General features: G+C 41.3%; 1 protein-coding gene across 2 annotated transcripts in view; it reads left to right on the forward strand.

Annotated features, from left to right (window-relative positions):
* The window catches only part of LOC126298720 (polyamine-transporting ATPase 13A3-like), a 218,197-nt gene that overhangs the window by 76,208 nt on the left and 122,898 nt on the right, over nucleotides 1–19,091 (forward strand). For both annotated transcript variants that reach the window (XM_049990147.1, XM_049990146.1), the window contains exons 5-6: nucleotides 3,195–3,326; nucleotides 12,441–12,571. In XM_049990147.1, the coding sequence (XP_049846104.1) occupies nucleotides 3,195–3,326; nucleotides 12,441–12,571 (263 nt within the window). The remainder of the gene's footprint in view (nucleotides 1–3,194; nucleotides 3,327–12,440; nucleotides 12,572–19,091) is intronic.

The raw sequence follows: 19,091 nt of genomic DNA on the forward strand, positions 1-19,091 counted from the left end.
GCGTTGTGTATAACCCGTTGCCAGTGATGTGAAAGGCATAGTGTACTGTTAGCAGTGCCTGTTCTGTTGATGGTACGAATGGAGCGGTCTACTGCCTGTCGAATCTTTGGAACATATCTGAAGCGAATGCCATGAAGTGGTTTCTTCATTTTCAGAATCAAATCAGTCACAAGGACTTAAGTTACATTACTGTTCATTTTTGGAGTATCACCTGCGTGCACGACAATGTGTGGGCACATACAGCACAAGCTGTGGCTGCTCTGTTCAGTCAATGGGACTGGGAAGTACTGTACCATTCACCATACTCCCTGGACTTAAGTCCTTCTGACTTTGATTTTATTCCAAAGGGGAAGGAACCACTTAATGGCATTCGCTTCAGAACTGTTCCAGAGATTCGACAGGCAGTGGACCACTTCATTCGCACAATCAACAGAACAGGCTTTGCTAACAGTATACTACGCCTTCCACGTCACTGGCAATGGGTTCTACACAACACTTGTGACTACTTTGAAGGACAGTAACAGGTGCAAACATGTACCTTTTTTGTATTGGTTGTGAATAAATAGATGCCACTATTTAAGTTCCAACCCTCGTATCTACCTAGAAATTGAAGTAACTGAAATATTATCCTTTTTCAGCTGCATTTGTTAGTGAACAGAGGATGACAGTGGTAGACCTCTTGTCAAAATTTTGAGTGAAATCTTTACATAAAGAGCCGTAATTTTTGCTAAAAGTGAAGGCTGGGGCTGCTGGTACAGTGCAGTTTTACTTTGTGTTCCATTTAAGCAACAGCTAATGGGGCCAAATGTCCAGTGCAACAGTACACTTAGGCATTACTTTTGATGCACTTCCCTCCTACTTTTTCAAAATGTTACACTGCTGATATTAACCAGTATTATATACCAGCACCACTTTTTACAAAATCTGCTGTATGCTGGTAAGAAATGTGGAGCACCGAATTAAAAAATTGTTCCAGATTTGTTTCTGAAAAACAGGAATTTATTAACATGCAATATAAATTGAAGTGTTATGAAGTCTCTTCTTAAGATATTTGTCTGGAATGTAGCCTTGTGTGTAAGTGAAATGTGGGCAATAGGCAATTGAGATGAGAAGAAGATAGCTTTTGAAAATGGAACCGAGCATATGACATTGTGGACTGGGGAAAAAATGTAATTCTATAGAAGAATGTTGAAGATCGCATGGGTAAGAAATAGGGAGGTACTGAATCAAATTCAGGAAAACAGTAATTTATGGCACAACTTGGCCAAAAGAAGGGATCAGTTGATAGGACACATCCTGCAACATCAAGAAATTGTGTACTTAACGATGGAAGTAAGTGTGGGGAGGTAATAACTGTAGAGAGACACCAAGGCTCAAATACAGTAAGCATTCCAAATGGATGTAGGTTGCAGTGTTTGCCATGATTGGTGTAGTCTTCATATGGCTGGCATGTGAGACCCATTGAAAGATTTTGTTGACAAACAAAACTGTCAGTTTTAAGGCACTGAAAAATCGTGCATAGTCACCACATTCCCTAAAACCTGAGCATTTTGAATGTAGTACACAGTAAACCCATTGTCGACATTATTAGTTAAACGAGGAGTGTTCACTACTAAATTATATCCATTAATTTCTGGAAGCTTTTATCGATGCTTGAGGGATTCTATCACTTAATGATGTGTGGAAGATTGATTAAAGTGTGTTATATGTAGCAGACATGTTAAGTTTCGCATTATCATAAGAAGACCATTTTGAGTACTTTATGGAGACACAGTTCAAATTCCCATCCTACCATAGAGATTTCTCTCTTCCATGGTTTCCCTGTGTCTCTCAAGGCAAATGACAGGATCATTTTTCATAAGGACACAGCCAATTCCTTCCCATGCCTTGAGCTCATGCACCATCTCTAATCAACTTGTTGTCAACAGGACATTTTACCTTGATCTTTCTTCATTCATTCATTTGTTTGTTCCTTCCTATTTCTAAGGAAGAATGTAATAATTTTACAAAGTTAATAAGTGATGATTGCAAAAAATTGGCACATTATTTGCAGAAAAATGGAAAAAGAGGGGGAAGATCAATTCGGGTTCTGGAGAAACTTGAGAGGTAACATGAGAGGCAATACTAACCCCACTACTTACCTGAAAAGATAGGTGAAAGAAAGGCAAACCTACATTTATGTCATTTGTAGAGTTAGATAACGCTTTTGACAATACTGACTGGAAGACACTATTTGAAATTCTGAAGGTAGCAAGGATAAAGATACATAGACTAAATGATTATTTATAACTTGTACAGAAAACAGACTGCAGTTATAAGATTTGAAGGACATGAAGGAGAGACAGTTGTTACTACAGTTAGCGTGTAACCAAAATTTGGAGATGTTGGTGATGTATTGCATAACATTCTGTAAGCTATTGTCAGTATGGTATATGTGGATGGGGTACTTCGGTTTGCCTACATGAGCTAGGAATGTATAGTTACCTGCAAGGCTGTTAACTATTTGATTAGGTGTGTTTGCACTTCTGGTGAGGTTGTTTCCTGTGCAATGTGAGCAAGTCCCAGTGTGCTTGGGCTCAGACTGTGTCAGTGTTATACTGGCACACTGCCTGTAAGTACAGGCAGATATGACTGAAGGCCTCCTCTCACACTCTTCTTTTGCCACACGACTCTGGGAAGATGTCTGCATGGGAAAAAATGAAAATCGTGAATGGAAAAGTGAAGTGTGAGAGCTTAAAAGACAGTAATTTGGGGCAAATAGTAGAGTGATACATGAATAAGATAGATCCAAATAGGGATGGGTAGTAACAACTGAAAATAGTTAGAAGAAAGTAGAATAAAGACTTAGACACATTGGAACTGAAGGCCTGTGTAACTTACAGATTGCCTTTATAATTAATAAGCTCAGATAAAGACACCTTTTATTGTGAAAATGTTGCCAGATTGAGTAACATGACATTCTGGTAATATGTTATCTAAAAATGTGACATTATTTCTCTCAAATTATTGACAGTGATGGATAACTATATGTGCTACGTGTACTCAGGTGAAACATGCAGGAAATTTTGAGTAGTGTCTAGCTTGCAAAGTGAAGCAGGAAAAATCCATGACACATGATGTGCTTTAGATACATGGAAAAAAAAAGAATTTTGAATAACTGTCAAGTGAATTTTATTCATCTTTTTGGTTTGCAGAATGTGTGGAGGTTGATTCAAAATATTTGGTGCCAGGTGATGTGATCATAATTCCACAACATGGATGCTTGATGTCCTGTGATGCCATCTTGTTGAGTGGCAGTTGCATTGTAAATGAGAGCATGCTTACTGGTGAGTTTTACTTTAGTCATTGTGATAATGTTTTACATTTTAACCACTTTTCTACTTATATCCAGCATTACTAGTCATTGGAGACAAAACTATTCCCAGGCTATGATCTAGATTTAGGAAAGTGATGTAGTTTTGCTGTGAATGATGAAACAGTTTTGCGATTTCATAAAAAATGCCTCTGCTTTTGTTGATGTTCATCTTATATCCTACTTTCAAGACACTATCCATTCTGTTCAACTGCTCTTCCAAGTCCTTTGCTGTCTCTGAGAGAATTACAATGTCATTGGTGAACCTCAAAGTTTTTATTTCTTCTCCATCGATTTTAATACCTACTCCGAACTTTTCTTTCGTTTCCTTTACTGCTTGCTCAATATAGAGATTGAATAACATCTGGGATACGCTACAACCCTTTCTCACTCCCTTCCCAACCACTGCTTGCCTTTCATGCCCCTCGACTCTTATAACTGCCATCTGGTTTCTGTACAAATTGTAAATAGCGCTTCGCTCTCTGTATTTTACCTCTGCCACCTTCAGAATTTGAAAGCATTTGTAGACTTCAAGAAAGCTTTTGACAATGTTGACTGAAATACTCTCCTTCAAATTCTGAAGGTGGCAGGGGTAAAATACATTGGAGCAAAAGGCTATTTACAATTTCTACAGAAACCAGATGGCAGTTATAAGAGTCGAGGGGCATGAAAGGGAAGCAGTGGTTGGGAAGGGAGTGAGACAGGGTTATAGCCTATCCGCGATGTTATTCAATCTGTATATTGAGCAAGCAGTAAAGGAAACAAAAGAAAAATTTGGATTAGGAATTAAAATCCATGGAGGAGAAATTAAAACTTTGAGGTTCGCCGTTGATATTGTAATTCTATCAGAGACAGCAAAGGACCTGGGAGAGCAGCTGAATGGAATGGACATGGTCTTGAAAGGAGGATATAAGATAAACATCAACAAAAGCAAAATTAGGATAATGGAATGCAGTCAAATTAAATCGGGTGATGCTGAGGGAATTCGATTAGGAAATGAGACACTTAAAGTAGTAAAGGAGTTTTGCTATTTGGGGAGCAAAATAACTCACGATGGTCAAAGTAGAGAGGATATAAAATGTAGACTGGCAATGGCTAGGAAAGCATTTCTGAAGAAGAGAAATTTGTTACTATTGAGTATAGATTTAAGTGTCAGGAAGTCCTTCCTGAAAGTATTTGTATGGACTGTAGCCATGTATGGAAGTGAAACATAGATGATAAATAGTTTAGACAAGAAGAGAATAAAGGCTTTTGAAATTTGGTGCTGCAGAAGAATGCTGAAGATTAGATGGGTAGATCACATAACTAATGAGGAAGTATTGAATAGGATTGGAGAGAAGAGAAATTTGTGGCACAACTTGACCAGAAGAAGGGATCGGTTGGTAGGGCATGTTCTGAGGCATCAAGGGATCACTAATTTAGTATTGGAGGGCAGCATGGAGGGTAAAAATCATAGAGGGAGACAAAGAGATGAATACACTAAACAGATTCAAAAGGATGTAGGTTGCAAAAGGTACTGGGAGATGGAGGAGTTCGCACAGGATATAGTAGCAAGGAGAGTTGCATCAAACCAGTCTCTGGACTGAAGACAACAACAACAACAACAACAACAACAACAACAACAAACTTGCTACTAGTCAGTATCCATTATTAGGTGTAACATGGTCAAGACTGTGGGAAAGTGATCTTAATTTTCAATATAAGGTACTACTGTAAGTTAAACTACCAAAATTCTTTTTCTAGTATATTTTGTTTAACTTTGTTTTAATATGATAAACTTTATTGTGCATACAGTGGTTCCCTCTTTTGGTATGTTGTTATCTTAAACAGCAGTATTACAGGACACAGTTGTAATGACAAAGTACTTGATTGTACAGTATCTGATGTGTTACACACTGTAATAACATTTTTGTCTACATCTGCATGATCACTCTGCAATTCAGAATTGAGTTCCTGGCAGAGGCTTCAGCAAACCACTTTCAAGCTAGTTCTCTATTATTCCACTATCAGACAGCACATGGGGAAAATGAGCACTTTAATCTTTCTGTGTGAGCTCTGATTTCTCTTATTTTATGATGATGATCATTTTACCCTACATTGGTGGGCACCAACAGACTATTTCCACAATCGGAGGAGAAAGTCAGTAATTGAAAGTTCATGAGAAGATTGTGCCACAGTAAAAAAAAAAAAAAAAGAACAAAAAAAACGCAACACATTGTTTTAATGACTGCCAGCCCAATTCGCATATCATGTTTACAATACACTCTCCACTGTTTTGTGACAATTCCAAATGAGCTGCTTTCCTTTGAACTTGCTTATGTCTTCCGCCAGTCCCATCTCATGTGGAACCCACTCCACACAACAGTACTCTAGAAAGGGGCAGACAAGCATAAAGTAAGCAGTCCCATGTAAGCAAGCTGCTCTTTCCAAGTGTGCTGCCAGTAAATTGCTGCCTTTGGTTTACTTTCCCCACAACATTATCTATGTGGCCATTCCAAATAAAGTTAGTTATTATTGTAATCTTGAAGTATTCAATTGACTTTACAGCCTGTAGATTTGTGTGATTTATTGTGTAACTGACGTTTGATTTGATTTTAAGAGGAGAGCTCAAACAACTTAGGTCTAACCCACCACGAATTTCTTCAGGTCTAGTTGTCCTGAAGATTCTGTAACTTTTACTTTCCAATGCCGTGCATTCAAAGATCAGATGTGATGCAGTTTCTTCACCCTCATCACAGATCCTACATTTAGGGTACTCTTCCATTATACCCATTGTGTGTAGGTGTTTTTTGAAGTTCTCATGGCCGGTCATCAGTCCAGTCATGAGTTTGATCTCTTTCCTATTCAATCCCAGGATTACAGAGCTTATTTTAAAACATGGCTTGGGCATCATTACCTTACAATGTTTTTTGTTTATGGACCTTGGTCCAATATTCTATGTGCTGTTTCCTAAGCCAGTTCCATAGCTCTAATTTTATCATAGCCTTGATGATTGTCAAGACAGGTTCTGGTCCAATAAATGGAGTTGTTGCCCCCATTCTAGCCAATCTATCGGCTTGTTCATTGCCACAGATCCCTTAGTGGCCAGGGAACCACACTAGGTACACCCTATTGCTTCCCCCTAGCTCCACCAGAGCCCTGGGGCAATCTACAACAATCTTAGATCTTGTTGCAGGAGTTGCTAATGATTTCAGGGCTGCCTGGCTTTCTGAATAGATGTAGATACTACGGTCATTGTAGCACCTACTCATATTCTCCTCCGCGCATGACCTGATTGCAGTAATTTCAGCTTGGAATACAGAGGCCAGTTCCCTAGAGAGATGCTGCTCTCCAGTCTTGGCTGAACCCCGTACAACCCTGCCCCAATGCCCTGATCTGTTTTCGACCCATCGGTGAACCAAACGATGTCCCCCGTACGGTGTCGAACTGTTTTCTCCAACTGCTTCCTACTTCTAATTATTATGTTGTAAGGCTTGTCGAAGCAGTTCGGAGTCAGCGGGCATTTCCCCAGCCGTACCTGTATTTACCTCACTCGCTATGTTAGTGTGTGATTCTGGATATCCAAATGAGACCCAGTTTTGGCCAGTTTTAAGTCTGTATTCCCCAGCTGCTGCCTCCATCTTAACCCAAAGGTGCAGTGGAGGCATATCCAGCATGGCTTTCATTCGAGCGGTTGGTGTGCTGCTAATTCCTCCCGTTATGGCTAAGCAGGCCAATCTCTGCACTTTAGCAAGGTCTTTAGCAGCAAACCGCTGTTCTACCTTCTTCTAACATACTACGGCCCATAGGAAATCCTAGGTCTAACCACTGCGGTGTATATCCAGTGCATACCCCTGGGGCTTAGGCCCCAGTTTTTGCCACAAGCCCTCCTATTAATCACTAAAGTGCTTTTTGCCTTGGAGCAGATACTCTTAATATGAGGGGTCCAAGTTAGCTTCTCATCCAAGGCTACCCCCTAGATATCTCACTGTCCCCTTCACAGGTAGTGTTTCATCGAAGAGCTTTAGATTCCAACTTGCATGCTGAATATGTCTCTTCATAAATGGCACCACAACAGTCTTCTTAAGATTAACTCTCAGATCCTGTTTAATGCACCATTTTTGCACAATGTCCAACCCTCCTTGTGCCATATTCCTGACTGTGTCAGTGAATTTGCCAAGTATTACTATGACAAGGTCATCTGCGTATCCTTGGCAGAAGCATTGTCTGGAATTTAGTTTCTCAATAAGTTCGTTCACCACTAGATTCCACAATAGAGGAGACAAAACTCCTCCTTGTGGGCAGCCTCTAGTGGTCTTAATTACCATCTTTTCATTCATCGTGGTAGCCTCTGCCTTCCTTCCACTAAGCATGGCTCTGGTCCACCTACATATAGTGGTCCCCAGATCATGCACCTCTGCTGCCCTTACCATGGAATCAAAGGTCGTGTTACTAAAGGCCCTCTCAATATCTAGGAAGATGCAGAGGGCTATTTCTTGGAAGTAAAGTGCTTTTTCCACCTTCCTGACGAGTTGGTGGGGAGCTGTTTCACATGATTTACCTGGTTGGTATGAGTGTTGGCTCAGATGTAGAGGGACCCTACATAGCCTCCTCTCCCCAACGTATACGTTAACCAGTTTCTCCAATGTTTTGAGAATGGAGGAGGACAGACTGATTGGTCTCATATCCTTGGCCTTGGTATGATTAATTCTCCCCGACTTTGGAATGAAGACAACCTTCACTGCCCTCCAAACATTGGGAATGATTCCTACTGATAAGCTAACTGTAAATAGCCTGCATAGGATTCTTATGAGCTTTCCTCCTGCCTGTTGCAGGAAAGCTTGAAAAATTCCATCTGGGCCAGGTGACTTGAACGGCTGGAATGTTCCCACTGCCCACTGGATTTTGTTAAAGTTCACACACTCCTTGGCCGATTCCCAGTCCTCTCTTAGTGTCTGAGAACCGTTGTGTCTCTGGGGTCACATACTGGTCTGTGTTATCTGGTAGAGCATATTGTGGAAAGTGAGTTTTGAGGAGAAATTCCAGTGCCTCATGTGCTGTCTTTGTATATTCCCCATCCTCCTTCCTCAACGTACCTCCTGGATTAGTTGGTACTCTAGTGAGAATCTTGTGAAGTCTGGCTGTGGAGCTGTGCCTTCCACTTCCTCACAGGGTGCCTTCTTTGCTTGTCTTATTTCTAGATTGTAACTGATGAGGGCCTCACGATATTTAGCCCATTGTCCTTTCCATCTCGCAATATTAAACCGTCTCCGTACCTGTTTTCTTTGCGTTTTCAATTTGTTATTCCACCAAGGAACGCTCCTATTTATGTACTTCCTGGTGATTGTGCAGTTGTCCGGATATGAGGTCACTATGGCAGAGGTAACAGCCTCTGCTACTTCATCAAATTCTACTGGCTTCCTTATTGTGGTTTTAATTTCCGATAAGCCTAAGTCAAGGTCCTTCCTATATGTCTCCCAGTCTGTTTTCCTGGGACTTCTATAAGTCATGGTCTGTCTGACGCCTGTTTCAACTTTGAATTTAATGTACATGTGGTCCGATGAGGATGGCTCCAACACCACATGCCATTGTTTGACATAGCTACCCGTCGTTATGTTTCCAAATGTTATGTCAGTTACTTCTTTCCTTCTGCTATTCCTGAATGTAGGTTCATTGCCCCCATTCAAGACCTCTAAGTTGTTAGCTAAGAGGAATTCAAGAAGGTACTCACCTCTACTGTTGGTGTCCTTGCTGCCCCACACTAGGTTGTGGGCATTGGCACCGCACCCCACAAGCAGTTGGTCACCTTGCCGATGGCAAGTCTCTACCAGTCTCCTCATCTCCAAGAGAGGGGGAGAACTGTTCTCGTAAGGAAGGTATGCTGAGGCCAAGACAATTTCCTCTGTGATACCTTCCTCACATTGCTGCATTTTGATGGTCACTAAGTATCTAGAGCAGAAATCCATCATTGGCATGAAAGAATGCCTTTTCTAACATAGGTGCACGTTCCGGAGTTTGTTAGATTTCTAGCATAGATCAGCTTACCTCCAGTGCCTCAGAGGCCCGATACACTCCCTTTATATAAATAAGGTTCTTGTATCAGGGCCACGTCCACTTCCTGTCTCCCCAGGCAGCGGCTCAGGGCAGCAGAGGCCCCTTTACTGTGCTGCAGATTAATTTGCTGCACCTCCAGGCTCCGTCTTACTGCCATCTTTGAGAACCCTGACGTTGACCTGCGAGAACCCTAAAAACGGCCTCAGGTCCTACTCCCGCATCGCCCCAGGACTTCTCACCAACCTCCGCCACCAGGGTTCGTCCTTCCGGAGCAATCTTCTGGTTAATCACTCTCCAGTCTTCTGTCGTGACTTTTGGGTTCTAGGCCCCTATTTTCCTGAACAGAGTCTTAGGAGACACTTCCTTCAGGATCTTGGTACCCATAATGACATCTTTGCAGTCTTAAGGATCTTGGGTACTCATAATGATATCTTTGCGGTCTTAAGGATCTTCTGTACCCATAATGATATCTTTGCAGTCTTAAGAAGTTCTGCTGCTGTCTTGACCAGCAGCTTCGCATCTTCCCACTGGGATATCATGGGCACCTTGTTCTTAAGCCATTCTACTATGTACACCCCCTCACAGACAAAGATGAGTGCATCACGATTTAGACAGACCCTCCTGAGCTTGGGACCTGGGCCAGAGTCCCCCCCCCCCCCCCCCCCCCTCCAATCTTTTCAAAGAGGGCCATCTGTACTAGTTCCTCCTGCTGCGAGGTAATGGCCACCAGTGGATAACCTTCCTGGATAATTGCCATCCTAAAAACCAAGACTGCAGTGCTATAGGTCTGTTTCCCTATTTCTTGCCTCGGTTTTTTCTGGGCTCGCTTATCCAGGGAGGAGGGAGTCTTTGATTTCTCCCTTATCCGCTTACTACCTGTCTTTGATGTTGTGGGGGTCTGCGTGTCCCCTTCAACCTGAGACAGTTTTTACCTCGGGGTCTTGGGTTCTAGTCCCTTTACTTCCCTACATTCTTTTCCTTCCTTTTCCCTCTGTTCCCTGAGTAGCTTCCTCCTTCGGGCCCCAGACAAGTGTTTGATCTTAATCCAGTCTAGCTTCTCAGTTACAGTTCCCACTTCTGGCTCAGGTGTAGACCCTGATTCTGTAGTGGAAGTGCCTTCCATGGGTTCAGTCCCCAATGTTTCAGTATCTCAGGTCTCAATTTGCCCCTCAGTTTCTTTTTCTGTAGCCGTGTTCATGTTGGTCCCATGAGATTTGGGGATCTAGAAGGTTCACACCACGAATACCCCACGCGGTGTAAGGCTAATTACTCAGGGATGTCACCTGGTATCCCTGAGGCTCTGTTTGCGACACATCTTCCCATGTGCCACGCACCCCTCAGCACGGATCGCATCACACCTTGGGTTGGAGCAGGGCATAGGGTAGGACTAGGAGTGGATAGAGAAGAGGGGACATTGTGAGACACTCTTAGTCTGATCCATCGGCTGAGGCCTTCTGGCAGTAGGTCCTCCACCTTCGGCATAGCCCTCAGCTTCTCACGGATACGCAAGCCTCTCCACCCACACAGACAGTGCTTCATCAAGGTGGTGTCCCCCGGAGAGGAACTGAAATTTAGTGTATTTCTTTTAGTACTCATATGGATGACTTCACACTTTTCATTGTTTAGTCAGTTTCCAGTATTTGCACCATATAGATACCTTGCCAAGCCTTTTTGCAATTGGTTTTGACCATGTAACGATTTTACAGGATGGATAATGACAGCATTATGGTATGTTCTTTGTGCCTTTTGCTTCTTTTTTACATTTTACACATTGTAAGTTGCTAGAACTATTTATGGACAATATTTTTTGTCTTTTTTTTAGACCCAAAGATTACTACTAGCACCATCAAAACTGCACATATCAATTTATAAGCTCATGATCTAGACAAATAAAGTTCACATTCAGTATCCATTACATATTCTAGTTTTCTTCCAGAAAATACGGAATTGATATTATATGTCTGTCTGTTTAGCAGACATGATGCACATTTGATTTGCAGAGTTTTTCCCTTCCTCCCCTGCCCCTGCTACCCCCTTCCCCCGTACCTGGGGGCAGGGAGGAGGTAACAACTGCCCTCCTCTACCCATTGTTGGCAGCAGCTATAAAATGTCTTTGAGAGTGGCAGTCCCATCATAACAATAACATATATACAGGTATGATTGCTTTTATGCAAAATTGGAGAAATACCATACCTGGCTTCAGCTGTATTATGGGCACCAGACTGGAAGGGTTCTCACATAAAATGCATTTCGTGTAACAGTTTGATTGCCACAATTTTTTGAGTCTACATTGACTTCCAGTTGATGCAGCCATCAAATAATGAAGCAATGTCAATGATTCCATGGCATAATTCACTAACTGCAGAATTACTGGACATTGTTCATAGAGCTACAGATAAATAAATTACAGTACATTTTTTATGAGTAGTCAGTGGTGAAATTACCTCAGTAAAGATCTTAACTTCAGTTGCTTGAATCTTCAATGACTTTTATACATAGACAAAGAAGTAATGCTACATATTAGGGACATGTGTATTTTGAACTTTGCCATTTATTTGTTCTAAACATGTTTTTAAAATTTTGATGGAAGTAGTTTCTCAGGCCAGCCGAGGTGGCCGAGCGGTTCTAGGCGCTACAGCCTGGAACCGCTCGACCTCTAGTCGCAGGTTCGAATCCTGCCACGGGCATGGATGTGTGTGATGTCCTTAGGTTGGTTAGATTTAAGTAGTTCTAAGTTCTAGGAGACTGATGACCTCAGAAGTTAAGTCCCATAGTGCTCAGAGCCATTTGAAGTAGTTTCTTAAACATTTTTGCCTGAAAACTTATACCCTGGAGTAAAGGCTCAATTTACACCTTTCATTCAGTAATAGTGTAGGTGCTGAAAGTTCCTGATAAACGTTATTGTTAATGTTGTATGTTGCTTATTGTACTTTTAAAACCACATTTTATTTATATTTCATAACTTCAAATGTGATGTTTTGCTAGCTATGTAACACTGAATTGTGAAAGATGATCTTGGCAAATTCATGTGTGAGTAATTGTGTTTGATGTTCAGGGGAAAGTGTGCCCGTGACAAAAACCCAGCCGTCGCATTCAGATGCTGTGTACAGTCTGCAAGAACACAAACGACATACTTTGTTCTCTGGCACTAGAGTTCTGCAGACACGGTTTTATGCAAATCATCAGGTAAGGGAATTTCAGGTGTTTTCAAACAGGTGAACATCTTCGAATCTTGTTCTCCACCCTCATCCTGTTTCTTTTATGAAGAAACATCTGAAATTTAAGCAAGCCCGTGATCAGCTGAGAAACACAAAAAAATTTTCTTAGAAATATATATTTAATAAATCCTGTTTAAGTTTGAGGATAAGCTCACTTCTAAGTAGTGAGAAGTAATATTTTATGCTTTTTTTCTTTTTAATGGAGATGAAATGGAAGGAGACTTCTTGCCCTATTGAATGGTAGTTCTGAACCATTAGCTAGGAAACACAGTAGCCAGTAGAGCACAAAATGTATTGTCTGGGTGATAACATTTTACCACACTGGCTGCCATTGGATGAAGTAGTAGTAGTAGTACCTTTTAATTTAATCCCATTACTGTATGGTTTTGGCTGTGAAGTCATTACCAAGTGTGTGCATAAGTACAGCTCAGAGTCCAAGAACTTGCCAATTTTCATATTTCAGGATTTAACCATAGAAAGTTGGATACTCTGTCAGACTTTACAGTCAAAGGCATCACAGCAAGTACATCTAAAACAATAGTTAGTATTTATGCAGCATACCCTTAGAACAGTATGACATCCATCTAGCAAATCACAGGTGTGTAGAAGACGAAAATTAGAACCATGTTCAGCCTGCCTTTATGATTATATTTACTAGGCTAGATTCACTTGCCATACCTTAGAGTATGAAGTCTGATAATGTGACCAGCCTCCTAAGACTGCCCCATTATGTTTGTGAATTGATGTGTTCCTGGACTCTGACCCAAGTATGATCTTACTTGCAGATTGTATTTAGCACTGAAAACAATGGGAACTTTTTACTTCATCCAGTGACAACCATTATGTTAAAATGCTATCATTCAGACTGTTCGTTATGGCTTGGACCCTGTTGTAGCCAAAATAATGAAAAAGCAATAGCTCCACTCTTCATAGTATGGCTGACTTACTGCAGACACAAAGGAAGCTACAAAGTATGTATATGCTTGTCCTCTCAGGTATCTTTGTCACATATTTCTCAGATTTAGTTCATTATAGTAGTGTTAGAAATAATCTTTAATAGGTAGCCAGTTTTTCACTGAGTAATTGTCATATTACAAATGCAAAAATTCTGTGTTTGCCTGCTGGTTTGGAATTTTTCTAAAATGTGAGATAACAATCAATATTTTGCTTCTGTATGACAAATGCTGCATTGCACAATGATTCGTATTCTGTGTTCAACATTAGATCTACCAATAGTGTGATTCATTGAGCAAGTTAATAGGCCTGTGTAAGACAAGTATAGCACCATATTTGGTGAAGCTCTGAAATATTCAAATGGAACTTTGTGTTGGTTGCTAAGCAGATTTCAAGTGGCAGTTACTGCATGTAAATATTGGTATTGTGGTGGCAGTAACTGGAAAGATTTTCAGTGGACATGAGAGTAATTCACGGTTCATGAAAATTACTAGTAAGAGCTAACTCAGTACTAATAAAACAAAACTGATGAAGGTACATACTTCAGTTAGAAACATTATCTTTGCACAAATTTTCATTTACTCTAGGTCATTACGCCATTAAAAAATGAGGGCATTTTTATTGTCTTTGTAATAGTTCACGTCACCCATGTAGCTCTCTCTAAATAGGTTCAACTTTTTTCATGTGCTTTACTGCAATACTGGACTGAGCATGATACCAGTGCTTTAATATGCCAGATCCTCATTTCCACAGTTTTAGAACTGGAAAACTTTATTCTTGAGATATTATAATACATACAATGACATCTAGTACAGGATTATGGCATGTAAAAGAATGCTGGAGTGATTAGTGTATAACACAGGAAAAAAGTTCTGGTAATTTTGTCGGATCTGTTCACTAGAACTTGACTATCTTATGAACAAATTCCACACTTGGGAAACTTCCAGCAAATATAATTATCAGGTATGTGCAGTTCATGATGAGTGGTGATAATGGCCATTCAAAGATTTTTTTTAGCTATCTAGTGAGAAGCACAGAGGTTGTGACCAGAATACAATTAGAAGTCCAGTAAGCATCCTATCATATTTGAGGTCACCAATAAAGGTGTGTGCAGTTGATCCAGACAGATGTGTGTATGGCATTGAAGCCAATGGCAAAGCTAGTCCCTAATCCGTTGTCTTATGTGAAGACAAGAGCCAGAAACTCTGCTCCTTGCTGGCAATTGTTGTATGACCTTGCAGTCTGGATGTCCAGTCAGTACTCTAATGGTTAGAGTAGTGATAAGTGTAGCCATTAGTGGTAGGATGGTTTCTGGTTCACTGCTGTGGAGGAGAGGACTTGTGATCCTTAAAGTGGAGGTGATGGCATCAGTGGTTGGAACATCTCTGACAATGCAGTGACAAAAGCTGAGGCTGCTGGTGTCTGAGATAGCAGTGGTGCCAGGAGCAGTGGATAGAGCAACTGTTTTGGCCATCACTGGTGTGGAAAAGGCCAAGCACCAGTGGCTGCCAGCATTTCCATCCTGGATGCCTCTCACTATTGCGTACACAGGCTAGAACACCATCCACATGCTGAGCTGAGCTGAGTGAGTGAAGGTGGCAGCTGATGACGTTTTATGCAGTAGATACAATATTGTCTTTCTGGGTACTTGACTATGAAGAAGCTTGATGGGGCTGTAGTTGTTGACCATTGTGTTCAGATTTGTGCTCAAGAGGTATGTCAGTGTATCTCAGTGGACATTTATTTCTACCATATCACTCTGAACACATTGGCTTACAAAACTGATGTGGATCCTGTCTAAAGGATCACTTGCCATAGGCTATAGGGGGAAATTCTGAGCAGGTGCTGCCCAATTTTCTGCACACCTGTTACATACAGAGACCATGTTTTAAGTGTATTTCTATATGTAGTGAGTATGCATGTTGCTCAGCAAAGTTCTTTTAGTGGGTAATATTCTAATGGCTGTGGCGAAAAAGACACAAAGTCTAGGCTTTCATAATTTCAAAGGGAAGCTCAGGCAACACTGCAGAGGAACACAGAAACTACATACACAGGGCGACCCATTTATCTTCACCAACCTAAATAACTGTTTGTCCAGATGCAAATTACAAAATGTTTCAAGCAAATGTTCTTTAGCCATCAGAGGTACATCAATCAGCATGATTTCCATCATTGTAGCTTTGTTTTTTACAAAGATATGAACAGTGGTATGACTTTTTTAAATGGCACCCTGTATTTTTTATTTGGTAATTGATTTCCTCTCCTTAAGACCTATTCAAAAATGTGCCACACTGTACCATTCACTGAAACAGAATGTTATTTATTACATAACACAACATGACTTTGAGCGCTGGATCACAAACTCGTCCACTTACTGGAGTTGTCAGAAAACAAATTAAAACCAAGTAAAACATAACGCAAAATTGGCTTTGACTCTCCTGTACCATTGCCCAGGAGTATAACATCCAAAGGTGCTCAAAGCAGTGAATCTGGACACCAATACATTGATGCACACGTTGAATGAAAGAATTATTTACTGCTTCCAGTGTTGCCTGCTGAAGAGAATTACAAGGAAGCACAATACATTCCTGCATGTCCTCTGGAGTTGTTGGAATATTGTGATAGACAACGTCTTTAATGCATCCCCACAGAAAAAAGTCCACGGTATTTAAATCAGGAGACCTAGCAGGCCAAGTAACTTCCTCCTCAACCAATCCATCTGGCAGGATACCTTCGGTTCAGAACACAACGTGCACTTAAGGCATTATGTGATGGGGACATCCATCGTGTTGATACGACATAAGCATTCTGGTTCTTGGCAGCACTTCATCCAGAAGAGGAGGAAGAGTTTGTCTGAGGAAGTTGGCATACACTGTCCCGTTTAGACTACCCTGGATGAAATAAGGGCCAATAATTTTAGTACCAGGCATCCCTCACCAGACGTTAACTCTCCATTGACGCTGATGTTACACCTGTGTAAACCATTGTGGATTGTTGCTGGACCAATAATGCATGTTCCTTTTATTTATCTGTCCTTTATTTGAGAAGGAACATTCATCGGTAAATAGAACAGTGGAGAAGTAGTTCGGGTTGGCGAGGATTTGCTGCTGTGCCCACTGACAGAACTGTACATGATTCTGGAAATCATTCCCATGCAATTCTTGATGTAGGTGTGCATGGTAAGCATGGAACTGGTGATATGTAAGAATATGATGTACACTGGTTTTAGGGATGCCAGTCTCGTGTTCTACCAACTGGGCTACCCAAGCACGACTCACGCCCCGCCCTCACAGCTTCACTTCTGTGAGTATCTCGTCCCCTTGGTAGAGCACTTGTCCGCAAGAGGCAAAGGGCCCGAATTCGAGTCTTGGTTTGGCGCACAGTTTTAATCTGCCAGGAAGTTACAAGAAAACATCTGTGGGGAAGGTGGGTTCTTATCAGGATATTGCTCTGTACAGTTCCGCCGCCTGCGTAGTGTTTCGCCTACCTTCAACAACAACAATAAAAGAAACGTTACTTCGATGCAGTTTGTATGAAGGACAGCCTTTACTGTATGCCTACACTAAACAACAGTATTTAAAAGGACTAAACTACTGTACTAACTGTACCCATACATAAGAAAACAGTATTGCAATTACTGTTCTGCTAACTTACATTCCCCATAGATGAGTAGCATTTTTACCTTCTCTTCATTGGTGCACATTCTGTTCACACAACTCAACTGATAATGGTTGACTGAATAAAGGGTGTACATTCTACTTATGTTTACATTTGTCCGCTGCCAACATCAGCACGTGGATGTGTTGCGTTATCCTGAGTACCTGCACTAAGCACTGGGAGAGTCAACTTCAATGTCTTGTTACGTAATTAATAATGCTGTGTTTCAGTGAATGGTACTCTGCGATACATTTTTGAATAGTTCTTTAGGAGAGAAAATGAATTACTAAATAAAAAATAAAGAGCGTCATTTAAAAATGGACATACTGCAGTTCATATCTTTGTAAAAAACAAAGCTACAACGAAGGCAATCATGCTGATTGATGTCCCCCTGATGGCTAAAGAACATTTACTTGAAACATTTTGTAATTTTCATCTGGACAAACAGTTATTTAGGGTGGTCAGGATAAATGAGATACCCTGTAAATGCGAGCACCAGAGCAAGGAAGCTATCGCAGTCAGTAATGGTGCCAGAGAGGTGCCCCCCTTTCTGATACAGTGCTACACGATTTAAGGGTAGGCATGGAACACATCAAACTACCACACAACTCTTAGTAAAAGAAACCTGATTTTGTGCTGTTGTTACTGCCACTTGAGACTTTTATATATACTGTGCCAAACTGCTGCATTATTTGAGCACTTACTCAGTTACAAATTGCAATCACTGGGTTCACTGATCATAGTTAATTGGCTCTCATGCTCATTTTCAGTTGACTTGAGTTTCAAAATGTGAACAAATAGTAGCTGTGGCTCACGTAAATGCATTACAGAAGTGGTGTGGAAACAGATAACACCTGCCCAATGAATCAGACACACATACTGCACTTAGAATGGTGGCATAGTACTGCTGCACAGTATAGGTGGACGGTAAGCTGTCGGCCAGGTTCACTATATATGCAGTGCCCTTCAAAGAATCTGGAGGCCAAGGTAGCATGCTTGTTTGTAAGCTAACCATGTCCATGTTTGTAGGCTAACCATGTCCTTTCTTTAGTGATGCAATTACATTTTAAATGTGTGCACCATTTTCTGCCTACTCCTGGACTGCTGCTTTTGATCTACATCTACTTACATATCTTATACTGTGGGGGAGTACCACTACTAGTGAAACTTCCTGGCAGATTAAAACTGTGTGCCCGACCGAGACTCGAACTCGGGACCTTTGCCTTTCGCGGGCAAGTGCTCTACCAACTGAGCTACCGAAGCACGACTCACGCCCGGTACTCACAGCTTTACTTCTGCCAGTACCTCGTCTCCTACCTTCCAAACTTTACAGAAGCTCTCCTGCGAGACATGCAGAACTAGCACTCCTGAAAGAAAGGATATTGCGGAGACATGGCTTAGCCACAGCCTGGGGGATGTTTCCAGAATGAGAAAGCTGTGAGTACCGGGCGTGAGTCGTGCTTCGGTAGCTCAGTTGGTAGAGCACTTGCCCGCGAAAGGCAAAGGTCCCGAGTTCGAGTCTCGGTCGGGCACACAGTTTTAATCTGCCAGGAAGTTTCATATCAGCGCACACTCCGCTGCAGAGTGAAAATCTCATTCTACCACTACTAGTCATTGCCTTTCTTGTTGTGATCACAAGTAGACCAAGGGAAACACAACTTTCTATATGCCTCTTTGAGTGTTGGTTTCTTGCATCCTATATTGGTGCTCCTTAAGTGAAATGTACGTTGGTGGCAGCAGAATCATTCTGCAATCAGATTCAAATGCCAGTTCTCTTAATTTTCTCTGTAATGTTGCTCAAAAAGTATGTCACCTTGAACCAAGGGATTTCTGTTAGTTACCAAAACATTCCTATAATTCTTGTGTTTTGTTTGAAC

This window comes from Schistocerca gregaria, chromosome X (genome assembly GCF_023897955.1).
Source record: "Schistocerca gregaria isolate iqSchGreg1 chromosome X, iqSchGreg1.2, whole genome shotgun sequence".
In the NCBI taxonomy this organism is placed as follows: Eukaryota; Metazoa; Arthropoda; class Insecta; order Orthoptera; family Acrididae; genus Schistocerca; species Schistocerca gregaria.